We start from the raw sequence: 18,552 nt of genomic DNA on the forward strand, positions 1-18,552 counted from the left end.
GCAATTCGGGCAGAGTGGGAAACTGAGAGCCAGAACAAGATTGCAGAAATGGTCACGTGTACGGAAAAGCACAAGAACCAGTATAATAAAACGGACGATAAAAAAAGATGCTGAATTGAACTGCTGGAAAGCGAAGAAACGTTATCACATGACACAAGACCCAGAAACGGAGCACCACGACTATTCCTTCACACAGACCAAGACTGTGCAAGAACTGGCAAGAGACAAGTCTTTGCTGTATTGTGATGATATGTGCCTGCAAGCATTATTAAAAAATAATCCCCGGGCAGTACGGTGACACAGTTGCTAGCACTGCTGCCTCACGGCGCCGAGGTTCCAGGTTCGAATCCCGGCCCCGGGTCACTGTTCGTGTGGAGTTTGCACCTTCTCCCCGTGTCTGCGTGGGTTTCACCCCCACAACCCAAAGATGTGCAGGGTAGGTGGATTGGCCACGCTAAATTGCCCCTGAATTGGAAAAAAAGAATTGCCTTTAATAAATTTGTAAAATATATATATTTCAAACCCATTAAGCACCAAAGTGCCTGATCGACCTGTTATAGACGTAATTGATGTCTCTATGGAAGCAAGTAATAATGAATTGCCTGTGCCTGAAGGGGTACCCGTTATTGCAGTTCCTGTTAATGTCAATCCTGTGGAAGCAGTTCAGACAACAGAATGTTTCTGCTCTACAAGAAAACAGATAAAACCCTCAAAGACTCGATTTATAATTGTCCAACTCGTGTACATTATGTTGGAATTTGGGACTGAGCAATTGAGTTATTGAAGATTGTATGAAGGGGTTAAAGGGGGAGGGATGTGGTGATTTGTGGTGACTGTCACTTTCAGGGCAACACAGCAGAGTAAGGGTCAGCTGGTTGGGGGACCAATTGGGAGTCCTCTCTTAGGAAGAGAAGGGCAGCCATTGGCTGCTGCATTGCTGTATAGTTTTTCATATTAATAAATTAATTTTGTGTATCTAATGAAGTCTGTGAAAGTGCATCTTTACACCTCTCACACTTTGAAGCATTGAATAGTGGAAGCAAGACTGGCAGGAGGAATAGTTACATTACCCGCAATGTCATTTCAAAGTCTGATAAAGAATTATCAGGTCTTTCTGTGTGCGGCTAGACACGGAGACTCACCAATGTCACCTTGATCGTTGAGATCAAATTCCATGTACTTCTCTGCAAAAACAGAAAGAAGTAAGATTAGGCAAATCTCAAAGTCCTGCTGAATATAACAACAGCTGCTTACATTAACTTTACTGTGGATTCAATAAAAGGATTAAACTTGGAATAGAATTTTATTATTTTTATAAATTTAGAATCCCCAATTATTTGGTTAAGTACCGTGGGCAGCATGGTAGCATAGTGGTTAGCACTATGGCTTCACAGTGCCAGGGTCCCAGGTTCGATTCCCGGCTTGGGTCACTGTCTGTGCGGAGCCTGCACGTTCTCCCCGTGTCTGCGTGGGTTTCCTCCGGGCGCTCCGGTTTCCTCCCACAAATCCCGAAAGATGTGCTGTTAAGTCATTTGGACATTCAGAATTCTCCCTCCGTGTGCCTGAACAGGTGCCGGAATGTGGCAACTCAGGGCTTTTTACAGTAACTTCATTGCAGTGTTAATGTAAGCCGACTTGTGACAATAAAAATTATTGTATTATTTTTATTCCCAATTAAGGGGCAATTTAGTGTGGCCAATCCACCTACCCTGCCCATCTTTGGGTTGTGGGGGTGAGACCCACGCAAACACGGGGAGAATGCGCAAACTCCACACGGACAGTGACCCAGGGCCGGGAATCGAACCTGGGTCCCTGACGCTGCGAAGCAACAGTGCTAACCGCCCCGGAGGAACACGGTGATCTTGGAGGGTTGTGGAGTTGGAGGAAGTCAAGCATGGTTGAGACTATGGAGAGATTTGGAAACTAGGGTGAGAATTTAAAAACTGAAGCATGGCCGGGTCTGTGATATCCATTCTAGCGATGTGGGCATCGCTGGCTCGGCCAATGTGGGGCAGAATGGGCAAGTGGGCAGTGGGGGTGGGTGAACAGGATGTGAAGCCAGTTAGGAAACAGGCAGCAGAGTTTGAGCGAGCTTGAATTCTTTGGAGGATTGAATGTTGGAAGCTGGCAGAAGAGTATCGGGGTGGTTGAGTTTTAAGGTGACAAAGGTGTGGCCGGGGGTTCCAGCAGCAAATGGGCTGAGCTGTGGCAGAGATGGGCCACGTCACAAAGATGGAGGTCGGTGGTCTTGCTGATGGTGATTCACCACATGGACAGCAACAGTTCAAGAAGCGTCATCACCATCTGCTCAAGGGCAGCTGGGGATGGGCAATAAATGCCAACCTTGCCAACGACGCCCATAAGAAAAAGCATGCCGAGATTCACTGTGCGTGGGGCTTACTGTACCCAAATCGGCTGCCATGTTTCCAACAGTAGAACAGTGACTACACGTCATTGGCTGTAAAAGTGCTTTGTGATATCCAGCGGTCGTGAAAATGCGATATGAATTAAAATCTTCCTCTTCCTATTATTCCGGTTATCCTAGTTATCCACCACATCTCGGTGTTGGGTGACTGGATGGGTGCAAGTTATCTTTATGGGAGCTAGGTGCCCCATGACACTTGGTACCTAGGTGGGCGCTAGTTATCCCCAGGGGTGCCAGGTGTCAGACCATTGTAACATTGCTGGTCACGGGCTGGGGAGTGGATGACACCTTATTCCCACCTTCCCCTCCCCCCCTCCCCGGTCACCCAGAGTCACCATTAGGAACACTCTGGGTTGGGGGAGGGGGGAGAACAAAGGATTTTTCTTCACGACAAACGCTCTTTAACACAGGAACTCAATTTGCACACACTAGGACATGGCGAAAGATTGCGGAAAACGGAACTGAAGGGCCGCATGTTGTAACATCAAGACAGCTGAAGACATGGCTGCTGGTAACCAAGGGAAACAGATTTAAGGTAAATGAGGCAGAGGTGACAAGAGGGAAGCAACATTTATGCAGTGAGTTATGGTGACCCGGAAGGTACTGCCCGAAAAGATGGTGCAAGCAGATTCCGAAATAACTCTCAAGGGAGAATTTAATGAATGCTTGGGAGGGAAGCACTTTACAAATTACAGGGAGCTGGGAAAAGTGCAGAGGGAGAGGGACTAATTTGCAAGTTCCCTCAAAGTGTCAGCAGCAGTCACAATGGGCTGAACGGCCTCCCTCTATACTGTAAGATTCAATGGTCATTTTGTCACTTTCCTTATCAGCCCACAGGGAGATATTGTGCTCGTTGCACTGGGATTTATTTGACTGTGAGCGATAAGTAATGTATTGGGTCATTCCATTCTGATGTTTAATACCAGCCTGGCAATCACTTTCACATTTCATCTCAGCGCGATCCATCAAAGAGAAATGGAAAGAGTTCGCCATGGCCAGCCATGGATAATTGAATTTCAGCAACACATCCTGAGGCGGCCCAGGGCTGTTTATAGTGAATGGGGAAAAGGAGAAGGCATTAAGGTGGCTTGTTCCCTGTCTCGCTGTGGAATGTTTTGCCAGCAGATTATCAGCAGCCTCACAGGATAACAAGCAATTTCCAAACTCCCACACAAATCGCAATCCAACTCCATCCGGTAGCAATTCAGCACTGGGGGAAACTGGCAAACACCCAGGTACACAGTGTGAAAGGGCATGTGGCACCCATGGCAATAACTGGCACCCATCTATGCACCCAGTGCCAAAGGGCATGTGGCACCCATGGCAATAACTGGCACCCATCTATGCACCCAGTGCCAAAGGGCATGTGGCACCCATGGCAATAACTGGCACCCATCCATGCACCCAGTGCCAAAGGGCATGTGGCATCCATGGCAATAACTGGCACCCATCCATGCACCCAGTGCCAAAGGGCATGTGGCACCCATGGCAATAACTGGTACCCATCCATGCACCCAGTGCCAAAGGGCATGTGGCACCCATGGCAATAACTGGCACCCATCCATGCACCCAGTGCCAAAGGGCATGTGGCACCCATGGCAATAACTGGCACCCATCTATGCACCCAGTGCCAAAGGGCATGTGGCACCCATGGCAATAACTGGCACCCATCCATGCACCCAGTGCCAAAGGGCATGTGGCACCCATGGCAATAACTGGCACCCATCCATGCACCCAGTGCCAAAGGCACCTGACACCCGCAGGGATGACTGGCACCCACCCAGGTACCCAACACTGAGAAAGATACACAGCACCAACAGGGGCATCCAACATCATAACGGTGCCCTGTGCTGATTGGGATAACCATTTTCTTTCCACGGCACTTTTCACAGTCTCTGGACGTGGCAAAGCGCCATCCAGCCAATGAAGCAGTTTTGAAGTGTAGTCGCTGTTGTAATGTAGGAAACACGGCGGCCAACTTGCGCATGGCAAGATCCCACAAAGGACAATGTGATAATTAACTGTTTTCATCGATGATATTGACTGGAGGGGTAAAGTTTGCCCAGGACAGTGGGTAGAACTCCTGAACCTGTCTTCAAAATAACATCACCAGATCTTTTCTATCAACCTGAGCAGAGCCTTTGACAGCACAGTACAAGAGAACGTGAACCTTGAGTTGTCACGCTGAAGTGGGATTTGAACCAAGAACCTTTTGATCCAGAGGTTGATCACAGCTCCCACTGGCATTGACAGGACTGAAACTAACAATAAGGAACAATGGGAATTTACTGTTATTTACTTTTAAAAGATTCCAGACTTTCTGCCAGGTCTTCTTCATCTTTATACTTCTGATCTTCCAGAAATTCCTACAGGAGAAGTTAAGGTATAAAATTATAAAGCATTAAATAGTCGAGGTCAACCATGGACCCAGCCATATAAATACTGTGGCTACAAAAGCAGGTCAGAGACTTGGAATCCCGCGGTGGGTAACTCACCTCCTGACCCCCCCCAAAGCCGGTCCACCATCTACAAGGCCCAAGTCAGGAGTGTGATGGAATACTCTCCACTTGCCTGGATGAGTGCAACTCCAACAACACTCAAGAAGCTCAACACCATCCAGGACAAAGCAGCCCCGATTGATTGCTCCTCCTTCCACAAACATTCACTCCCTCCACCACCGACGCATAGCCTCAGCCGTGTGTACCATCCACAAGATGCACTGCGGTAACTCACCAAGGTTCCTCAGGCACTTCAACAACCTTTCTCCTGCATCTTAACCCCATTTTAAAAAATCCCCCCCCCCCCCCTCTGTCCCCACACTGATTCACCTATCCTCTGTTCTGAAGATTGCTACACTTTGTTGGAATCTCGGTTCCAGCTACAGTAGAGGAGGTAACAGACTTTCCCTCTCCCTCGATTCTAATGAAGAGCCGAGCAGACTCAAAACATTAATTCTGATTCCTTCTCCCTACAGCTGCTGCCAGACCTGCTGAGATTTTCCAGCATTCTGCTTGTTTCAGACTCCACCATCCGCAGTATTTTCCTTCCTCTCGTTCGACAGCACCTTCCAAACTCGGAAACCTGCAGCCATCTCGAAGGACCAGGGCAGCAGGTACCCGGGAGCCCCACCACCTGGAGGTTCCCCTCCAAGTCACTCACCGCCCCGACTCGGAAATATATCGGCCGTTCCTTCTCTGTCGCTGGGTCAAAATCCTGGAACTCCCTCCCTAACAGCACAGTGGGTGTACCTACACCTCAAGGACTGCAGCGGTTCAAGAAGGCAGCTCACCACCACCTTCACAGGGGCAATTAGGTACGGGCAACAAATGCTGGACTAGCCAGCGAAGCCCGCATCCCCCAAGAATGATTTAAAAATAAACGTACATGAGTTTAGCAATCCCATCATTCTCGCTCAGAGGCTGTCTTTACTCACCAACCCATGTGCAGCTCGTTCGAAAACTAAAGTTAGAGAAATCAAGCTCAGGACACTGCAAAGTGCTTCATAGCTATTGGCATATCACATTGTGGGGAGATAACAGTCAGAATGTCACTGGGCCAGTTATCCAGAGGCCAGTCTAATGTTCTGGGGACGTGAGTTCAAATCCCATCATAGCTGCTGTTTTTTTAAATTTATTCGGGTGGAACACACCATTACAAGAGGATATAAATTTAAGATAAATGGTGGAAGATATAGAGGGGATGTCAGAGGTAGGTTCTTTACCCAGAGAGTAGTGGGGGCATGGAATGCACTGCCTATGGAAGTAGTTGAGTCGGAAACGTTAGGGACCTTCAAGCGGCTATTGGATAGGTACATGGATTTGGGTAGAATAATGGAGTGTAGGTTAACTTCTTAAGGGCAGCACGGTAGCATTGTGGATAGCACAATTGCTTCACAGCTCCAGGGTCCCAGGTTCGATTTCGACTTGGGTCACTGTCTGTGTGGAGTCTGCACATCCTCCCCGTGACTGCGTGGGTTTCCTCCGGGTACTCCGGTTTCCTCCCACAGTCCAAAGATGTGCAGGTTGGGTGGATTGGCCGTGAAAAATTGTCCAAAATTCTTTGATTAACATAGGACAAAAGTTCGGCGCAACAACGTGGGCCGAAGGGCCTGTTCTGTGCTGTATTTCTCTATCTCTATCTATCTATTCATGGGTTGTGGGTATCGCAGGTTGTGAGTATCGCTGGCTGGGCCAGCACTTATTGCCCATCCCTAACTGCCCTTGAGGGGCAATTAAGAGTTAATCACATTGCTGTGGGTCTGGAGTCACCTGTAGGCCAGACCGGGTAAGGGCGGCAGATTTCCTTCCCTAAAGGACATTAATGAACCAGATGGGTTTTCACCACAATCAACAATGGAGTTTTACTTCCAGATTTTTATCGAATTCAAATTCCACCATCTGCCGTGGCTGGATTCGAACCCGGGTCCTCAGAGCCTTACCCGGGGTTCCTGGTTTACTAGTCCAGTGACAAAACCACTAGGCCACCACTTCCCCCAGAAAGCATGGCGGCGCAGTGGTTAGCGCTGCTGCCTCACGGCGCCGAGGATCCGGGTTCAATCCCGGCCCCGGGTCACTGTCTGTGTGGAGTTTGCACATTCTCCCCGTGTCTGCGTGGGTTTCACCCCCACAACCCAAAGATGTGTAGGATAGGCGGATTGGCCACACTATATTGTCCCTTCATTGGGAAAAAAATAATTGGGTGCTCCGAAAAAATTTTTTTTTTAAAACAACAGTAACTACATTTCCAAAGCAAAAGGTATCGATTGGAAAACATTTCTGAGGTGACTGCATCAGTGCAGATGGTGAGACTGAGTTGCTCTTTGAAAGAGCAAGCACAAACTCGATGGGTCGAATGGCCACCTATTAATATGGACTGTTTTATGATTCTGTATAATCACAGGTTGGCACAGGTTAAACCTTTCATTCGTCAGTCAATTCTGGAGTGGGGTGAGCTCCATGACTTGATAAAATCTAACACCTGTGAAAAATCAGTGAAGCCAAGTCTGGGGTTAGGCAGACGCAGTTAAATCAGCCACAATACCTTCAGGCCACAGGAACTGATTATTGCAGGTCAAACTCCTGCTTTATTACTTTTACAACCTTGAAGTAAGGAGAATGGAATTATTCATATGTTCATTTGTCTGTGGATATCTTCGCAAAGCAGGATTCGAACCCTGTTCTGACAGTGCGGCATTCCCTCAGTACTGACCCTCTGACAGTGCAGCACTCCCTCAGTACTGACCCTCTGACAGTGCGGCACTCTCTCAGTACTGACCCTCTGACAGTGCAGCACTCCCTCAGTACTGACCCTCTGACAGTGCAGCACTCCCTCAGTACTGACCCTCTGACAGTGCAGCACTCCCTCAGTACTGACCCTCTGACAGTGCAGCACTCCCTCAGTACTGACCCTCTGACAGTGCAGCACTCCCTCAGTACTGACCCTCTGACAGTGCGGCACTCCCTCAGTACTGACCCTCTGACAGTGCGGCACTCCCTCAGTACTGACCCTCTGACAGTGCGGCACTCCCTCAGTACTGACCCTCTGACAGTGCAGCACTCCCTCAGTACTGACCCTCTGACAGTGCAGCACTCCCTCAGTACTGACCCTCTGACAGTGCAGCACTCCCTCAGTACTGACCCTCTGACAGTGCGGCACTCCCTCAGTACTGACCCTCTGACAGTGCGGCACTCCCTCAGTACTGACCCTCTGACAGTGCAGCACTCCCTCGGTACTGACCCTCTGACAGTGCAGCACTCCCTCAGTACTGACCCTCTGACAGTGCAGCACTCCCTCGGTACTGACCCTCTGACAGTGCAGCACTCCCTCAGTACTGACCCTCTGACAGTGCAGCACTCCCTCAGTACTGACCCTCTGACAGTGCAGCACTCCCTCGGTACTGACCCTCTGACAGTGCAGCACTCCCTCAGCACTGACCCTCTGACAGTGCGGCATTCCCTCAGTACTGACCCTCTGACAGTGCGGCACTCCCTCAGTACTGACCCTCTGACAGTGCAGCGCCCCCTCAGCACTGACCCTCTGACAGTGCGGCATTCCCTCAGTACTGACCCTCTGACAGTGCAGCACTCCCTCGGTACTGACCCTCTGACAGTGCAGCACTCCCTCAGCACTGACCCTCTGACAGTGCAGCACTCCCTCAGTACTGACCCTCTGACAGTGCAGCACTCCCTCAGTACTGACCCTCTGACAGTGCGGCACTCCCTCAGTACTGACCCTCTGACAGTGCAGCACTCCCTCGGTACTGACCCTCTGACAGTGCAGCACTCCCTCAGTACTGACCCTCTGACAGTGCAGCACTCCCTCGGTACTGACCCTCTGACAGTGCAGCACTCCCTCAGTACTGACCCTCTGACAGTGCGGCACTCCCTCAGTACTGACCCTCTGACAGTGCGGCACTCCCTCAGTACTGACCCTCTGACAGTGCGGCACTCCCTCAGTACTGACCCTCTGACAGTGCGGCACTCCCTCAGTACTGACCCTCTGACAGTGCAGGGCTCCCTCAGTACTGACCCTCTGACAGTGCAGCGCTCCCTCAGTACTGACCCTCTGACAGTGCAGCACTCCCTCAGTACTGACCCTCTGACAGTGCAGCGCTCCCTCAGTACTGACCCTCTGACAGTGCAGCGCTCCCTCAGTACTGACCCTCTGACAGTGCGGCACTCCCTCAGTACTGACCCTCTGACAGTGTGGCACTCCCTCAGTACTGACCCTCTGACAGTGCAGCACTCCCTCAGTACTGACCCTCTGACAGTGTGGCACTCCCTCAGTACTGACCCTCTGACAGTGCGGCACTCCCTCAGTACTGACCCTCTGACAGTGCAGCACTCCCTCAGTACTGACCCTCTGACAGTGCAGCGCTCCCTCAGTACTGACCCTCTGACAGTGCAGCACTCCCTCAGTACTGACCCTCTGACAGTGCAGCACTCCCTCAGTACTGACCCTCTGACAGTGCAGCACTCCCTCAGTACTGACCCTCTGACAGTGCAGCACTCCCTCAGTACTGACCCTCTGACAGTGCAGCACCCCCTCAGTACTGACCCTCTGACAGTGCAGCACTCCCTCAGTACTGACCCTCTGACAGTGCAGCACTCCCTCAGTACTGACCCTCTGACAGTGCGGCACTCCCTCAGTACTGACCCTCTGACAGTGCAGCACTCCCTCAGTACTGACCCTCTGACAGTGCGGCACTCCCTCAGTACTAACCCTCTGACAGTGCGGCACTCCCTCAGCACTGACCCTCTGACAGTGCAGCACTCCCTCAGTACTGACCCTCTGACAGTGCAGCACTCCCTCAGTACTGACCCTCTGACAGTGCAGCACTCCCTCAGTACTGACCCTCTGACAGTGCAGCACTCCCTCAGTACTGACCCTCTGACAGTGCAGCACTCCCTCAGTACTGACCATCTGACAGTGTGGGACTCCCTCAGTACTGACCCACTGACAGTGCGGCACTCCCTCAGTACTGACCCTCTGACAGTGCAGCACTCCCTCAGTACTGACCCTCTGACAGTGCAGCACTTCCTCAGCACTGACCCTCTGACAGTGCAGCACTCCCTCAGTACTGACCCTCTGACAGTGCAGCACTCCCTCAGTACTGACCCTCTGACAGTGCAGCACTCCCTCAGTACTGACCCTCTGACAGTGCAGCACTCCCTCAGTACTGACCCTCTGACAGTTCAGCACTCCCTCAGTACTGACCCTCTGACAGTGCAACACTCCCTCAGTACTGACCCTCTGACAGTGCAGCACTCCCTCAGTACTGATCCTCTGACAGTGCAGCACTCCCTTAGTACTGACCCTCTGACAATGTGGCACTCCCTTAGTACTGACCCTCTGACAGTGCAGCACTCCCTCAGTACTGACCCTCTGACAGTGCAACACTCCCTCAGTACTGACCCTCTGACAGTGCAGCACTCCCTCAGTACTGATCCTCTGACAGTGCAGCACTCCCTCAGTACTGACCCTCTGACAGTGCGGCACTCCCTCAGTACTGACCCTCTGACAGTGCAGCACTCCCTCAGTACTGACCCTCTGACAGTGCAGCACTCCATCAGTACTGACCCTCTGACAGTACAGCACTCCCTCAGTACTGACCCTCTGACAGTGTGGCACTCCCTCAGTACTGACCCTCTGACAGTGCGGCACTCCCTCAGTACTGACCCTCAGACAGTGCAGCACTCCCTCAGTACTGACCCTCTGACAGTGCAGCACTCCCTCAGTACTGACCCTCTGACAGTGCGGCACTCCCTCAGTACTGACCCTCTGACAATGCGGCACTCCCTCAGTACTGACCCTCTGACAGTGCAGCACTCCCTCAGTACTGACCCTCTGACAGTGCAGCACTCCCTCAGTACTGACCCTCTGACAGTGCAGCACTCCCTCAGTACTGACCCTCTGACAGTGCGGCACTCCCTCAGTACTGACCCTCTGACAGTGCAGCACTCCCTCAGTACTGACCCTCTGACAATGTGGCACTCCCTCAGTACTCAGTACCCTATGGGGTTTGGGAGTCTATGAAACCATAATGCCGTAGAGGGACAATTTGTTATGACTATGGAAAGAGTGTTTGCATCGCGGTCTATCAGAGACGGACTATCACACAATTGGAGAATGTGGAGATTATTCCGAATGTTTCATTGTACAATGGTGGTGGTGGTACCCTTCAGCCCTATAGATAGACACAGAGTAAAGCTGTGCTTCTTCTATTCCAGAAAACCAGTCAGTGAAGGACAGAACTGGAGTCAATCTTTAATCAGTCTTACCTTTATTTACAGAGTGAAATATTACAAGCATATACCTCCTAACCCAACCACACTACACCTTCAATAAGTGTCTCTTTATATATGCTCAAGTGGAACGCCAATGAATGCCCTCCACCTGCATATGATTAAATAAAATTGAATAAAATAAAGTTGTTAGGCGGTGTGTGCATATAATATGTAGTTCTGTAAATAAATTAAAAAGTGTGTAAAGATGGGCAGCACGGTGGCGCAGTGGTTATCACTGCTGCCTGACAGTGCCGAGGTCCCTGGTTCGATCCCGGCCCTGGGTCACTGTCCGTGTGGAGTTTGCACATTCTCCCCGTGTTTGCGTGGGTTTCGCCCCCACAAACCAAAAGATGTGCAGGGTAGGTGGATTGGCCACGCTAAATTGCCCCATAATTGAAAATAATTAATTGGGTACTCGAAAATTAAAATTTTAAAAAATGCGTAAAGGTTAGTTCCAGTTCTATCCTTCACCAACCAGCTCTCTGGAATAGAAGAGAGGTACAATCAAATAAAAATGGCTTTGAGGGGGTGAAATTTATTCCCCCAGCAGAATATAACTGAAGGTATCATGCCCGTTGACCACTACAAAGTTCAAGTGACCAACTGAAAGTTATAACGTTGAATGGGGAATTGTATACTGCCTTGATGCTGGCTTCCTGTGAACACAATATGGTTTTGTGAAAACATTTGGACAATGGGAGCTTTTCAATGGGGCCTTCTCTCCCTGCACTCTGGAAAGATCTGATCCAATCCCACAGTTCTGGCCCTGTCCCAGAATATTTGCTTTGCTAAATGCATGTGCAACACCAGCGCACACTTAACCCGGCTGGTACTGCAGTGGCCAGCCAGCTTGAGCAATGTGTACGATCATAAGCCTATTGATGAGTCACATGCCTGAACGATCGAAAATATACCCTGCATTTATATAGCACCTTTCACAACTTCAGCCTGTTCCAAAACTCCCAAAGGACAATTCCGTATTTTGGAAGTGAAGTCACTGTTGTAATTTAGGAAACAGTATGAAGTCTTACAACACCAGGTTAAAGTCCAACATGTTTGTTTCAAACACGAGCTTTCGGAGCACAGCTCCTTCCTCAGGTGAATGCAGCAGTGCTCCGAAAGCTCGTGTTTGAAACCAACCTGTTGGACCTCAACCTGGTGTTGTAAGACTTCTTACTGTGCTCACCCCAGTCCAACGCCGACATCTCCACATCATAATTTAGGAAAGACAGCAGTCAAGTTGTGCAGAAAGTTCGCAAAGACGGCACTGAGATAATGACCAGAAAATTTGTTTTTTAGCGACATTGGTTTAAAAAACAAAATTTAAAGTACCCAATTCACTCTCTCCAACCAATGGGCAATTTAGTGTGGCCAATCTGCCCACCCTGCATATCCCCGTGTCGTGGGGGTGAGACCCACGCAAACATAGGGAGAATGTGCAAGCTCCACACGAACAGCAACCCAGAGCCGGGATCGAACCCGGGACCTCGGCGCAGCGAGGCAGCAGTGCCAACCACTGCGCCGTTGTGCTGCTCTTAGTGACATTGGCTGAAGGATAAATAATCAGCCAGGTCACTGGGGTCAACTCCCCAACTCTTATGGAAATAGAGCCCATAGGATTTCTCTATCCACCTGCATGGACAGACAAGCCCCGAGTTTAATGTTCTATCTGAAAGACGCACCTTCGACAGTGCAGCACTCACTCACTCAGTAGCACAGTAGGATTCCCAATCTGGATTTTGAGCTTGAGTGCCTGGGGTGGGACTTGAACCCATGATATTCTGACTCCAAAGGTGAACGCGTTGCTCACCTCATCACGGTCGTGTCTAGATGGGAGAACAGTGGCAGACTGGCTGTGTGAAAGAATTGAAAGCCCCCCCCCCCACCCCACCCCCCGCACCTGGCCCATCAGCCCATCCACATTCAAATGGACAGCCCGGCAAATCGACTGGGTTTGAAATTTGTGAGTTAACTAGCAGCTTCCCTGTGGCATTGCCCATATCGTTTGATAACAGGGAGAGTTCTACACTGAATCTCACTGTGCATTAGACCAGGCATTTTCAAAGTGGAGGTCGCGACCCGTGGATTGGCGTCGGGAGGGTCGCGGAGCCATCCGTCGCGACGTTCCCGATATCAGGAATTTAGGCGCAACAGCCGGCTTTTAGAAATGCCGGCTGCGAGCGGCTTTAAAAATGCAGGCACGTTGTGCATGCGTGCCCGCTCATCAGTGCGCATGCCCGAAGCCCAGAGAGAAACACCGCCTCCTCCTGACGTCAACGCGCTGACCCAGAAGAAGGTTTTTTTAAAAATTCAATTCAGTCTTCCTGCATCTGTTTTGTACTTGCTCAATCGCTGAACCCGCAGAACTCTGATAGTGAATTTTAGCGATTAAAAAGATTCACAATACTTTGAGTAAAGCAATTCCTTCTCGTCTATATCTAAAATCGTCACATTGTAATTTGCTGACTATATCCCCAGGCTGCAACCAACCCATCTGAGGAAAACTTGCATTCTGCACCTGCTCTGTAGAGTCCTGAGAGAATAATGCCTGTTTCAATGAGGTCATTTCTCATTCTTCGCTACTCTGGGCTATAGAATATAAACCCAGGCTCATCTCTCGCATTAAAGGTAAGCGAAAATGGTGGGTCACGAAGGTCGGTCGGCGTGGGTCGCGAAGGTCGGCCGGCGTGGGTCGCGAAGGTCGGCCGGCATGGGTCGCGAAGGTCAGCCGGTTGGTAAAAATGGGCCCCGGGCATAAAAGTTTGAAAAACACTGCATTAGACTGCAGCTAAAGTGGAGCAGTGTGTAATCTGGTTTGAGGCTTTACATATATAAAGTTTAATTGTTGAAAGAACAAAACTGGGATCAGTTCTCGTTTAATTATTTTTGCTGCGGGATAGTTGCACTTCGGAACAGGAAGAGGCCAATCAGCCCATTCCACCATTCAAGTCGCTCAAGGGTGATCTTAACTTCAATGACCTACCTTAGATACATATTTCTTGACATCCTGACCCAACAACAAACCCAGTTATATTCACCCTAAAGAGCCTTTGGCACTATCAAAGGAGCTGGGAGCTCAACCAGTATCATTACAAACAGATTATCTGATTAGAATCACATGGCTATTAATTTCTTTATTCCTTCGCAGGACGTGAAGGTCAACATTTATTGGCCATCCCTAATTGTCCTTGAGAGCCGCCACCCACAGTGCTGTTAGGGAGTGAGTTCCAGAGATGTTGCCCCAGCGACAGTGAAGGAATGGCCAATATATTTCCCAGTCAGGATGGTGAGTGACTTGGAGGGGAAGCTCTGGGGGGGGGGGGTCTTGGTCTGTTTTCAAAGCCAGCCATTTAGCCCTGTGCTAAACCAGCCCCGCTGGGTTCCATAACCACACATATAGACAAAGTCAAAGATGCAAGATGATACTCTGAATACGAGTCTTTGCGGATAATTTAGTCTTTACAGGTCTAGACGGAGCAACTGGAATGAGGGATAATCACAGGTTAAAGAGGTGTGAATTGTCTCAAGCCAGGACAGTGGGTAGGGTTTTTCAAACTCAGTTGACCAGTGGAAAGCAGATTATCCGGCCTTTATCACATTGTTGTTTGTTGGAGCTCACGGTGCCCAAGTTGCCGCCACTATTTCGCACAAAGACTGAAATTCAGGAACATACCAAATTGCCGGTTTTGGGACATTGCTGAAAGGCGCTATGTGAATGCAAGTTCCTCATGGCTGGACTCTGTATTTTATCCATGTTTCTCCCCTCGGGGCGGAAGCTCCCTTGCTGCCCCCCTGCCCCCCACAGAGGTTGCCCCAGTTGTCTATATGTGTGTGGATGTGAAACCCACCTCGTCACTCACCTGAGGAAGGAGCTGTGCTCCGAAAGCTAGTGATTCCAAACAAACCTGTTTGACTTTAACCTGTTGTTGTATATAGGATGGATGTGGAAGCATTGGAAAGGGTGCAGAGGAGATTTACCAGGATGCTGCCTGGATTGGAGGGTGGGTCTTATGAGGAAAGGTTGAGGGAGTTAAGGCTTTTCTCTTTGGAGTGGAGGAGGATGAGAGGCGGCTAAATAGAGGTTTATAAGATGATGAGGGGATAGATAGAGTGGACGTTCAGAGACTATTTCCTCGGGTGGATGTAGCTGTTACAAGGGGGCATAACTATAAGGTTCAGGGTGGGAGATATAGGAGGGGTGTCCGAGGTAGGTTCTTTACTGAGATAGTGGTTACGGTGTGGAATGGACTGCCTGCTGTGATAGTAGAGTCGGACACTTTTAGGAACTTTCAAGCGGTTATTGGATAGGCACATGGAGCACACCAGAATGACAGGGAGTGGGATAGCTTGATCTCGGTTTCGGACAAGGCTCGGCACAACATCGAGGGCCAAAGGGCCTGTTCTGTGCTGTACTGTTCTATGTTCTAAGGACTGCACTTTTCCTCATTCTTTGCTGTAGAGGGCCTCGGGGTCGGTTTGTGATGGTAAAAGCTGCTATAAAATTGCAAATCTCTTTAACCCCTCATAGCCTGGTAACCAGAGCCATGGATGAGGCTTTAGCGAATTCTGGAATTTGGAATAATAACTGGTGGAGAGGGAGGGAGAATCGGTGGCTCATTATCAAAGCCCTTTCCCCTTCCTCCACTAATTGTACCTGTTGCTGACTTCCACACAAGGGGGACATTACTGCTGTAAGTACCACTGGGGGGGGGGGGGGGGTGCTGGGTGCTGAAGATACAAATTCACTGGCAAAGGGACAGGGGCAAAAATTGGGAGTCAGCCAAATAAACAGAGGGTTGTAATTGATTGAACCCACCCAGCAAACCCAGAGACAGCTCCCACCCTCTCCAGGATCCAACCCTAACCCCTTTCACTCACCCAACAGCAGGGTCATTGCTGTGGCTTAACATGAAGCACATCTGGCAGAAATGTCTCCAAGTTCAGAACAGAGTTGAGAGTCAGACTGGGAGAGTTCCCTCTCTCTCACTCTCTGCAGATACTACCCAGACCTGGGTGGCTTTCCCAGCAGTTTCTGCTTTTAGCTTTGGGCGTGTTCCAGCTTCAAAAATATTCATCAAAGATCTGACGGCCCTTTTCCCACTGGCTGGGCTGAGAAATGATCAGTGTTGTTTCAAACATGTTATTTATAGAGAGAAGAGAGGGGTGGGGGGGAGACAAGAACATTGACAGAAAGAGTGAGAAAAGGAAGAGAAAGATACACAAAGGGAGGGAGAGAGAGGCGGTGGGGGTCTCCCACAGAGGAAAAGACAAATTCAAAGTAGAGTCAGGCAGAGCAAGTTAAAGTTGATGGGAAGGGGGCTGTTTGCTGGCTGGGAATCTCTCACCTTGTTCACACTGTCCAGTCTCTCCTGCTGCTGAGCTTTCAACAATCCAAACATCTTCCCCCCTGAGAGAGAAAGACAATTCAGATCAGAGACATTCCCCCAGGAAGCCCCCTCCCCAGGAAGCCCCCTCCCACCCCCACTCACCCTGAGCCTGCTGTCCAGGGCGCATCCTGAGGGACTCCCAGCTCTCAGCCTCCGGGACTGGACTGAATGCTCAGCCCGCGCCGCAGCTCCAACTGGGGATGTCCCGGGGCAGAGACGCCCGCTGGGGGGGAGCGAGAGTAACTGCAGCTCAGCATGGGAACACCTCCCAGATCAACCCAGAGCCAACTCCAACCAGCCTCGCCAAAACCTACCCCCAATACATACCCCCAAATCATCCCCCAAAATCACCCCCCCAAAACCTACCCCCAATACATCCCCCCCCAAACCTACCCCAAATCACCCCCCCCCCCAAATCACCCCCCAATACATCCCCCCAAACCTACCCCAAATCACCCCCCACCCAAATCACCCCCAATACCTACCCCCAATACATACCCCCAAATCATCCCCCAAAATCACCCCCCCAAAACCTACCCCAATACATCCCCTCCCAAACCTACCCCAAATCACCCCCCCAAATCACCCCCCCAATACCTACCCCCAATACATCCCCCCCAAACCTACCCCAAATCACCCCCCCAAAACACCCATCCCCCAAATCATCCCCCCCAAATCACCCCCCCAAATCACCCACCCCAAATCACCCCCCCCCCCAAATCACCCCCCCAAATCACCCACCCCAATACATCCCCTCCAATCACCCCCCAAATCACCCCCCCAATACCTACCCCCAATACATCCCCCCCAAACCTACCCCATATCACCCACCCCCCAAATCACCCACCCCAAATCACCCCCCAAATCACCCACCCCCCAAATCACCCCCCCCCCCCCAAATCACCCACCCCAATACATCCCCTCCAATCACTCCCCCCAAATCACCCCCCCAATACCTACCCCCAATACATCCCCCCAAACATACCCCAAATCGCCCACCCCCAAATCACCCCCCCAAATCATCCCCCAAATCACCCACCCCCCAAATCACCCACCCCACAAATCACCCACCCCACAAATCACCCACCCCAAATCACCCACCCCCCAAATCACCTACCCCAATACATCCCCTCAAATCACTCCCTCCCCAATACATCCCCCCAAATCACCCCCTCCCCAATACATCCCCTCAAATCATCCCCCAAATCACCACCCCTAATCACCACCCCCAAATCACCAACCCCCAAATCACCCCCCCCCCCAATTCACCAACCCTAACCTAAACCCAAACCTAAACCCACACTCGGATCCAGCCTCAAACAAAAACCTATCCATCCCTAACCTCAGCCCTAAACACAATCTAACCTAAACCCTGAGCCAATTCCAGCCTTAACCCCCAATAAGGAGCCAACCATGACCCTAACCCCAAGCCGAACACTAATCTCAGTGTCAAATCCAGCCCCAACCCCTGATACTCACCCAAACAAACATTAAAATCTGACCCAAACCAAACTACAGACTTCTACCCCGGGACAGGTCTCAGCCCCAATCCCAATATCTGTACCAGCCCAAGATCTAAAGTCATCCACAGTTCCAAACACACTTTTCCCCACCAATCACAACCCAAACCCAAATCCAAACCATTCCTAACCACAGACCAGGAGGAACCGCTGCTATCTACCCATACCTCAAACCAACCCAACATCTTCATCCAACACCAATGTTAACCAAACCCAAGTTCATGCCCCCCAGGGAATGTTTCAGCGATTTGTGAATTTGGACAGTAGACGCTGTAGAAAATCAGGTTATTCTTGTTCCTCAATGGCATCATTCATGATTCATTTTACACCGATTATCAAAGCCACTTGGAAAAGCCGGAAAGGCAGCATCAAGCAACACAGCTGGTCTTTAGAATCAAGTGTTTCAGAACCAAGACAGGACCTTGACGGTCCTT

At 50.4% G+C, this 18,552-nt stretch overlaps 1 protein-coding gene across 1 annotated transcript in view; it reads right to left on the reverse strand.

The window, feature by feature from the left end:
• aif1l (allograft inflammatory factor 1-like) overlaps positions 1 to 16,819 on the reverse strand; it is a 36,303-nt gene extending 19,484 nt beyond the window's left edge. Inside the window, exons 1-4 of the mRNA XM_038782123.1 lie at positions 16,701 to 16,819; positions 16,557 to 16,618; positions 4,725 to 4,791; positions 1,143 to 1,184 (exon numbers count right to left, since the gene is read on the reverse strand). Of these exons, the coding sequence (XP_038638051.1) occupies positions 1,143 to 1,184; positions 4,725 to 4,791; positions 16,557 to 16,618; positions 16,701 to 16,725 (196 nt within the window). The 5' untranslated portion in view covers positions 16,726 to 16,819. The remainder of the gene's footprint in view (positions 1 to 1,142; positions 1,185 to 4,724; positions 4,792 to 16,556; positions 16,619 to 16,700) is intronic.
• Positions 16,820 to 18,552: the final 1,733 nt, after the last annotated feature.

Source organism: Scyliorhinus canicula, chromosome 21 (assembly GCF_902713615.1).
Source record: "Scyliorhinus canicula chromosome 21, sScyCan1.1, whole genome shotgun sequence".
NCBI lineage: Eukaryota > Metazoa > Chordata > Chondrichthyes > Carcharhiniformes > Scyliorhinidae > Scyliorhinus > Scyliorhinus canicula.